Source organism: Mastomys coucha, unplaced genomic scaffold, assembly GCF_008632895.1.
Source record: "Mastomys coucha isolate ucsf_1 unplaced genomic scaffold, UCSF_Mcou_1 pScaffold5, whole genome shotgun sequence".
In the NCBI taxonomy this organism is placed as follows: Eukaryota; Metazoa; Chordata; class Mammalia; order Rodentia; family Muridae; genus Mastomys; species Mastomys coucha.
In genome coordinates, this window is record NW_022196911.1 from 18,025,412 (window position 1) to 18,035,041 (window position 9,630).

Genomic DNA, 9,630 nt, shown 5'->3' on the forward strand with positions numbered 1-9,630 from the left:
CTAGATTTAAACCTGATATGAGCTTAGCAAGAAATTGGATAATAGGTTATTTGCCACTTTGTCTTGGTAGTTGTTTCTTGACTTCCCCTTTGTCATTAAGTCCCTTTGAAGATACAGTTGACCTTTTCTGCATCATTATCTAAAATGTTAAGAAATTTTCTTGTGTCTAACACAGATACCCTAGTGTAAGGTCTGAAATCTAGCTTAATTATAATCTTATTTTTACTCCTTCCCTGTGGAACTATCAGGAAAATCATAGTAAGATATACAGTACAAAGGAAGTCTCAGACTCTGGGCGGAGCTCACTTGATAACATGCTTGCTTTATGGAAATAAAAACCTGAAAAATAGAGATGGGGCAGTTCTTGTAGAAATCTTTTGGGGAGGCAGATATAGAGAAATATTTGTCGTACATTGGCTCATCAGCTAGCTTCCTCAGTAAGTTCCATGTCAGTGACAGGAGTCTGTCCTAAAATCCAAAATGTTTGGCACCTGAAAAATGGCAATTGAGGTTAAACACTGCCATTTAAATCAATGTGCACAAACATGAATATATACCTACATCCATAGACATAGATACTGATACAGACACACATGTATACATAAAGAAAGGTAGTATACAATATTATGATTTGGACAAAGATAACATAAACTTTAGCACTGTGAATGTAACATGTAACATAATCTTTATAAAAATTATCTTTGAAACTTACAATGCAGAAAGTATCAGAATCATTGGGTCAACGAAAATTTTAAGGATTTTATAGTCTTCACTGAGCAGTTTCTTCTCATAACAGAGTGTGCTTGGAAGGATAATTAATTGAAAAAACAGAACAATAGACAAAAATGGATGCCAAAACAGTACTAACAATATTACAGCTAGAATTAAGAAGACACCATCTACAATCTTTAGTAAATAAATTCCAGTACCCCTATGTACTCCTTAATGATTTGTTTGTCTCTCTCTACTGAATTTTCTTCTTTGAGAAAAAAGAACTGATAGCCATAGCCAATGGAGAATCCAATCAGTCCACTGCTCTGTTCCCCATGGTAAACTCATATCTTCCCACATTGCTTCCTGTCCATCCACAGCTTAATATCATTGGTGAGATATTGGAGTTTATGATCCCTTTTATAGTTAGTCTGAAAAGTAATATTTCTCTTTCATAATCTGTAGAGGTATGCTTACCATAAGGAACATTCAGCATAGAACCACATTTATTCAATTACCCTTATAATATAGAAGATGGTGTTGGATCTGAGAAACAGTACTATAAATTTCATCTACATCTGAGAAACTCTCATTGTTGAAATGTTTCAGGTGCTGACAAAATGGAAGCCAACTCCTCCATCACTCTGAATGGAACAGAAGTGTTGTTCTATGAATCTACAAGCTCCACAGTTCTATGGATCATCTCAGTCATAGTCCTCTCCATAACCTTTGTCCTTGGTGTGCTAGGTAATGGGCTTGTAATTTGGGTGGCTGGATTCCGGATGATTCACACTGTGACCACTATCTGTTATATGAACTTGGCTTTGAGTGACTTCTCCTTCATGGCTACAGTACCACTCCACATCATCTCAATGATCATGAGAGGAAAATGGCTTTTTGGTTGGTTCCTTTGCAAATTTGTTCACAGCATTGTACACATAAATCTTTTTGTAAGTGTGTTTTTGATCACAATAATTGCCACGGATCGTTGTATTTGTGTCTTGCATCCAGTATGGTCTCAGAATCACCGAACTGTGAGTCTGGCCAGGAAAGTGATTGTTGGAGCTTGGATATTTGCTCTGCTGCTTACCTTGCCACATTTTCTCTTCTTGACTACAGTGAGAGATGCAAAAGGAGACATGTACTGTACATGTAACTTTGAATCTTGGGTTTCAAACCACGAAGAACAATTAAAAGTGTTCTTTACTGTGAACACAGCTGCAGGAATAATTAGTTTTATTATTGGTTTCAGCCTGCCAATGTCCTTCATTGCCATCTGCTATGGACTCATGGCTGCCAAGATCTGTAGAAGTGACTTTGTGAATTATACCCGTCCCTTACGTGTCCTCACTTCTGTAGCAGCTTCCTTCTTTGTCTGCTGGTTCCCTTTTCAATTGATTATGCTTTTAGGCAACATTTGGAAAAAGGAGACACCAGAAAGCATTCACTTATTGGTGAACCCAGCAAGCACCCTGGCTACCTTCAACAGCTGCCTCAACCCAATACTTTATGTATTCCAGGGTCAAGAATTCAGAGATAGATTGATCCATTCACTGTCTGCCAGTTTAGAGAGGGCCCTGAGGGAAGAGTAGACCCTGAGGGAAGACTCATCCCTCAGCAATTGTAGTTTGTTTTTTTGCTATCGATAGTAATGCTAAGTGCATGCTCCAAACACCTGGTTGTCCCAGAGATGAGAGAGTCCACATATAACATACTAAGTGACCATGTCTAAAGGTTATTTCTCTTGGTAAATAAAAATGCCAACAGCCAATAGCTGGGTAGAAGAGACATAGGTAGGGTTTAGGATTCCTGGACTTGGGGCTGGAAGATAACCAGGAGGGGAAGAAGAGTGCAGCAGGATGAAGGAGAAGCTCCCATGTGGTAGGAGTCAAGAGAATGTGGCCTATGGGCTGTTCAATTGGAGTTAAGAGCAGCCCAAAGAAGACATAATAGCCCAAGTAAAGAGTAATACCACAGGGTCATCACTAGGAAAGTCGATTCCAACAGCATATAGAGTAGTATCTGCTCAGCTCTTGTGTTGCTTAAGGCTTATTTTAAATATAAATGTTGTGTGTCTTTCATTGGAAAATATAGGTGAAGGCAGGATAGAAACAGCAGGGCAGGGTTAAATAAGCTTCTACAAGCTATGACTAAGGAAATGGGAGTTTTCCTAGCTATGAGTAAGGAAATGGGAGTTTTCCTAGAGGTCATGTGAATGTTTTCTGTGCCACTCTAACCTCACGCTCCTTCTCAGGCTACCTTGTATGACAGTTTTTTGAGTACAAATCTGGAAAAAAACCTTCTTAGTCCTCTAGTTTGGCAGAAAGAAATATAAATGAAAATTAATATCACTGTTCTTTTGAGACTTTTTCAACTGAGCCTGTAGCCTAGGCTAAAATTATGGTAACAAAATAGTGTATGAGACAAAACATATAGATACCTGAAAGGATTATACAAGATAATATATATTAATAACAAAATTTCTTATCTTATTAAGAATACACTATTGATTGCCATGTGGTGCAGGCCTCTAATCCTAGTACTTGAGACATCTATAAAACTGAATCATATCAATGCCAGCTTATGTATAGAATTTCAGAATTTAAGTCAACCTGGATCACATGACACCAGGAATGAGATTAACAAGGTGTTCTGCTGCAAAGAGGAAAAATGTTATATCATTGTTAGAAAATGGGTAAAATGGGAAAATGTTTATTAGCATAGTGTGAACAATGTCATTATCAGAAGGAAATAGATTGCATGTCTTTATTTCTTATTTGTGAATCACTAGATTTTATATTGATTTGGAAAAATTTTGTATTTTCATATATATATATATGTATATGTATATATATATATATATATATATATATATATATATATATATATATATAAAACCGGGTATCAGATATGAAAGTATATTTAAACTAAGTGATCAAAGAAGCCTGAGAAGAACAGGAGAGATGCAAAATATTGGGGAGAATATGTAATTGGTAGTTTTACATAGTCAACTATGCATCATCCAAAATTATCTAGAAGAAAAGTCTTTAGAAGAAAATTTCTAGATTTGCTTGCTTCCTGGGGGCTTCTGAACTGAGATTGTCTCATTGCCATCAATTGAGGTTGAAAAACTTCCAAATTGTGTGTCCTACAAATCCTTAGGCATAAACTGAATAATGAATTATGCAGGATTGCAGCTCTTTTTGTCCTTAAGTTACTTTTACTATAGTATTTTTTATTATGACAGCAGGAAGTTAATTTTGAATATAAATTCTATTGAGAGTATGTCCTTGCTATGACAAATGTGTTCCTGCTGTGGTAAATATGACTCTTATGTATTTGTAATTTTTTTATTACTTTTTTTTTTACACTCCAGTTATTATCCCCCTCCTGATCCACTCTCTGTCAGTTCCTCATCCCATTTCTCCTTCCCCTACTTTAAGCAATGTCATTTAATATCCTTACCTTTGAGACCTGAATGTCTCTTTCCTCTCTGGTCTTTAGTACATCCTAGAAGGTTCCCCAACCTTCCACACCCTGGGGGTTGCATATTTCCATTCATTCTGCTGGCCCTCAGGGCATCTCTCCTGTTTTTTCCTCCGCAACACCTGATCATGTTCAACTTTTCCCCTCCCACTCCCCTCTTCCACCTAGATCCCTCTATCCCTATGTCCCATCTTGATTGCTTTCTTCCCTCTCTCAAGTTGGATTGAAGCATCCTCACTTGGGCCATCCAGCTTATTAACTTCTTGTGCTCTGTAGATTGTATCCTGTGTAATCTGTACTTTTTGCTAATATCCACATGTTAGTGGTTACATGCATGTCCTTTTGGGTATGAGTTACCTCACTCAAGATGATATTTCCTAGTTCCATCCATTTGCCTGCAAATTTCATGATGTCCTCATTCTTAATAGCTGAATAGTATTCCACTGTGTAAATGAACATTTTCTGTATCCACTCTTCCATTGTGGGACATTGGGGTTATTTTCAGCTTCTGGGTATCACCAATAAGGCTACTATGAACATGGTGGAACATGTGTTTCTGTGGTATGGTAGGGCACCTTTTCAGTTTATGCCGAAGAGTGGTATAGCTGGGTATTCGGGTAGATCTATTACCAATTTTCTGAGGTACCTCCAGATTTATTCCCAGAGTGGTTGTACCAGTTTAGAATCCCACCAGCAATGAAGGGGTGTTCCTCTTTCTCCACATCCTTGCCAACACAGGATGTCACCTGAGTTTTTTATCTTAGTCATGCTGATTGGTATAACATAGAGTCTCAAGGTCATTTTGATTTGCGTTTCCCTGATGACTAAGGATGTTGAACATTTCTTTAAGTGTTTCTAGGCCATTTGAGATTCCTCCATTGTGAATTCTCTGTTTAGCTCTATATCCCCATTTTTTTGTATTGGGTTGTTTGGTGTTTTGGAGGTTACCTTCTTGAGTTCGTTATATATTTTGGATATTAGCCCTCTATCAGATGGGGGGGGGGGTTAGTGAAGATATTTTTCCTAATCTGTAGGTTGCTGATTTGTCCTATTGACTATGTCCCTTGCCTTACAGAAGCACTTGTTTTATGAGGTCAGATTTTTCAATTGTTGATTTTAGAGCCTGAGCCATTGGTGTTCTGTTGAGGAAACTTTTCCCTGTGCTGATGTGTTTGGGGCTCTTTTCCACTTTCTCATCTGTTTGATTCAGTGTAACTTGTGTTATGTGGAGATCCTTAATCCCTTTGGACTTGAGCTCTGTACAGGAGATAAAAATGGATCAATATGCAATATTATACGTGCAGACTGCTAGTTAGACCAGCATCATTTGTTGAAAATGCTTTCTCTTTTTCCACTGCATGGTTTTTTCTTCTTTCTCAAAGATCAAATGACTATAGGTGAGTGGGTTTATTTCTGGGTCTTCAATTCTATTCCAGTGATCTACTTGCCTCTCTCTGTACCAATATCATGTGGCTTTTATCACTATTTCTCTGTACTACAGCTTGAGGTCAGGGATAGTGATTCCCCAGAAGTTCTCCTATTGTTGAGCATAGTTTTCACTATCTTGGTTTTTTTGTTATTCCAGATGAATTTGAGATTTATCTCTGTAAAGAATTGAGTTGGAATTTTCATGTCCCCATCAAAATCTGTAGATTACTTTTGGTAAAGTGGCCATTTTTTACTATACTAATTCTGCCAATCCATGAGCATGGGAGATCTTTCCATCTGAGGTCTTCTTCAACTTCTTTCTTCAGAGACTTGCAATTCTTGTCATACAGACTCCTCACTTGCTTGGTTAGAGTTATACCAAGATATTTTATATTATTTTTTACTATTGTGAAGGTTATTGTGTCCCTAATTTTATTCTCAGCCCATTTTTCCTTTGTGGAGAGGAAAGCTACTGATTTGCTTGAGTTAGTTTTATATCCAACCACTTTGTTGATGTTGTTTATCAAGTTTAGGATTTCTCTGTTAAAACTTTGGAGTATGTTATATATGCTATCATATCATCCACAAATAGTGATATATTGACTTCTTTTTTCTAATTTCTACCCCCTTTACCTCCTTTTGTTGTCTACTTGCTCTAGCTAGAACTTTGAGTACTATACTGAATAAATAAGGAGAAAGCAGCCTTGATTTTAGCTCCCAGGTTGACTATTTCCCAAAATGGCCAATGTGTGAGGTGAGCACATTTATTTTCAAGACAACTTCCTCATCCTCATTATGACAAGGGTTATTTTTAGAGTCAGGGTAAATTCCATCATGAAAATGATAGATATCTGTGTCTAATGCTGAGGGGACCAGGCCAAGGGAATAGCTGAATCATTTATTAACTCATTTCTTTATATGAGGGGCAGCTCATTTCAAGGGACTCATGGAAGTTTTCACATATTCTAATTAACTCAACACTTAGTAATCCCCAGGATCCTGTAACTTTTCCAGGAACTAATTTACAACTTATTCAGAGCCACATCATTGTCCCTTTACACAAGGTGTCACTGCTCAGCAGGTGACAAGGTAATTGTAACTCAGGTGTCAATGTAAATTTAGGGATCTTCATGGCATATAACTGCACTGGCTGCAAATGCCCTAACTTTACTGAGGGCCACAGTCCAGGCATTGTTCCAGTAGTAGAGCTCAGCCCTGGTAAGTGTTTTCTTTTGGATCAATTGCAAATTTTGTAAGGGTATGGCTATAAGGGGAAGACATATGAGAATTTGAAAAGGACAAAGCTACTATCACATGCCTTAGGGGACAACTTCTCCTATGACATTCACTAATTTTCTGTTGATAGGAAAATACAAGAATATGAAATTCAACAGGGAAGTAGGTTTAATATCACAGGATATTTTGCCTGAGTGTAGGCTGGGTTTGAGAGATTCTAAATTATACCTGTTCTTCCCTTTTAATAGAGAATATGTAGAGTTTTCAAAGAATGGACAACAGATTCACAAGTTAGATTTTAGGGTACATGTTGAGACTGTAAAACTATGGGATCTGCTCTGTATACTCATACACAGAAAATAGAGACCGTGTTATCAAAAGAAATTTGTTCCCTAGTAAAAGAGTGGGTGTGTAATCAGCAGAGAGAGTGCAGTCAAAATGCTCACTGCTGGGTTATGTCCTTGTGTCTCCTTATAGACAAATTATATGGGATATGCCTATCCCACATTTGTGTACTTTACTCTTTTTTTGGGCATGCTCCACTTGATGTATAAAGCCTAGGTAGAGCAGATCTTGCAGTCTTACTCTGCCAACTAATTATTTGTTATGTTAATCTTTATGTCAGAAGAAATGGTGGAATACTGATAGCTATTATTCTTTCTAGGTTGCTCAGCCTACTTTCTCTTCCAAACATTCGCTGAGGTGCCATCACCCAAAATGGGCCACAGTTTCTCACATTAAATACTAACAACAAAGAAAATGCACCATTCTTGTCCATAAGCTAATCTTGTGGCAATATCTTCTGAATTAAGGTTCTTTCCATATTGTCACATTGACAACAAACTAACCAGCAGAGAGATTAAACACTATATACCACACAAGAATTTGCTAAACAAATGGGCTAAATTACGAGGCTGAAAGTGTGTGTGTTTGCATTAATTATTGTTTTCAGGTCTTCCACAGTATTTAATTAGGCATAATTAAACACCACCTATACAAAACACAGTGTTTTCAAGGTCTTTTCTTCTGTTACCGTGCTAATGAATCAACAAATTACTTGGCATTGTGAGTTACAGTAGAAAATGTCAGCTAGAAAATTTTAACTGTCTTATGAAAGTACCTTCTTATGTAGATCTGTGTTTTGTCCCAGTATAAAATTCAATGTCATTCCCTACAGTTAAGAAGGAAAAAAATATGAAGCCAAAGCATGAAGGTGTTAGGGACAAAAAGACAGACAGAATGAAGGATAATTCCTTACCACCTCACATTCTGATATTTTTATAAAACAAGTAATTAGTACTCCACTTATTATCTTAGGATTTAGAGATCATCTTTACTCTTAAATCTCTTACTGATGTCCATCTTTTTGTCCACAGGATGGACAAAAATTTTTAAGGCGATAGGCTTATTTTTATGTGTCAATTGGATTGCATTAAATGGATATTCACTTTGTTTACTTTTCAAATGTTATCCCCTTTCCAAGCTCCACCGCCTGGAACTTTGGAAGTTTCCCCTATCCAATACCCCTTCCCACTGCTTCTATGAGTGTGTTCCCATACCTACCCACCCAGTCCCTCCTCCATGCCCTCAGATTCCTCTACACTGGGGCATTGACCCTTCAAGGACCAAAGTCCTCTCCTCCCATTGACAACCATGGCCATCCTCTGCTACATATGCAGCTAGAACCATGGGTTCCTCCATGTGTACTCTTTGGTTGGTGGTTTAGTCCCCAGGAGCTCTGGAGTGGAGATCTAGTTGGTTGATATTGTTGTTCTTCCTATGGGGTTGCAAACCCCTTCAGTTCCTTCAGTCCTTTCTCTACCTCCTCCATTAGAGACCCCATGCTCAGTCCATGGTTGGCTGCAATCATCTGCTTTTGTATTTGTCAAGCTCTAGCAGAGCCTCTCAGGAGACAGATATATCAGGCTCCAGAAAGCAAGGACTTCTTGGAATCCACAATAGTGCCTGGGTTTGGTGACTGTATATGGGATGGATCGCCAGGTGGGGCAGTCTCGGGATAGCCTTTCCTTCAGTCTCTGCTGTACACTTTGTCTCCCTATTACCTCCCATAAGTATTTTGTTCACCCTTCTAAGAAATACTGAAGCATCCACACTTTGGTCTTCCTTCTTCTTGAGTTTCATGTGATCTGTGAATTGTATCTGGGTATTCCAAGCTTTTAGGCTAATATCTACTAATCCATGAGTGCATACCATGTATGTTCTTTTGTGACTGGGTTACCTCACCCAGGATGATATTTTCTAGTTCCATCTATTTGCCAAAGAATTTCATGAATTCAATATTTTAAATAGCTGAGTAGTATTCTGTGTAAATGTACCACATTTTCTTTATCATTCCTCTGTTGAAGGACATCTGGCTTCTTTCCAGCTCTTGGCTATTATAAATAAGGCTGCTATGAACATAGTGGAGCATGTGTCCTTACTATATAATGGAGCGTCTTTTGGGTATAGCTGGGTTCCCATGTAGTACTATGTCCAAGTTTTTGAGGAACATCCACACTGATTTCCAGAGTAGTTGTACCAGCTTGCAATCCCACCAAAAATGGAGGAGTGTTCCTCTTTCTCTATATCCTATTCAGAATCTGCTGTCACCTCAGTTTTTGATCTTAGCCATTCTGACTGGTCTGAGGTGGAATCTCAGCATTATTTTGATTTGCATTTCTTTGATGACTAAGGATGTTGAACATTTCTTTATGTGCTTCTCTGTCATTCGTTATTCCTCAGTTGAGAAATCTTTGTTTAGCTCAATAC

General features: G+C 37.9%; 1 protein-coding gene across 1 annotated transcript; it reads left to right on the forward strand.

Moving 5' to 3' along the window:
- The first annotated feature begins 1,331 nt into the window (after window positions 1-1,331).
- On the forward strand, window positions 1,332-2,303 carry LOC116078197 (formyl peptide receptor-related sequence 3-like). The gene has a single exon (XM_031353226.1). The coding sequence runs from the start codon at window positions 1,332-1,334 to the stop codon at window positions 2,301-2,303; it is 972 nt and encodes a 323-aa protein (XP_031209086.1).
- Window positions 2,304-9,630: the final 7,327 nt, after the last annotated feature.

Excerpts from the sequence above, each read along its gene's own strand:
- LOC116078197 (XM_031353226.1), top strand. The coding sequence starts at position 1,332 with ATGGAAGCCAACTCCTCCATCACTCTGAATGGAACAGAAGTGTTGTTC.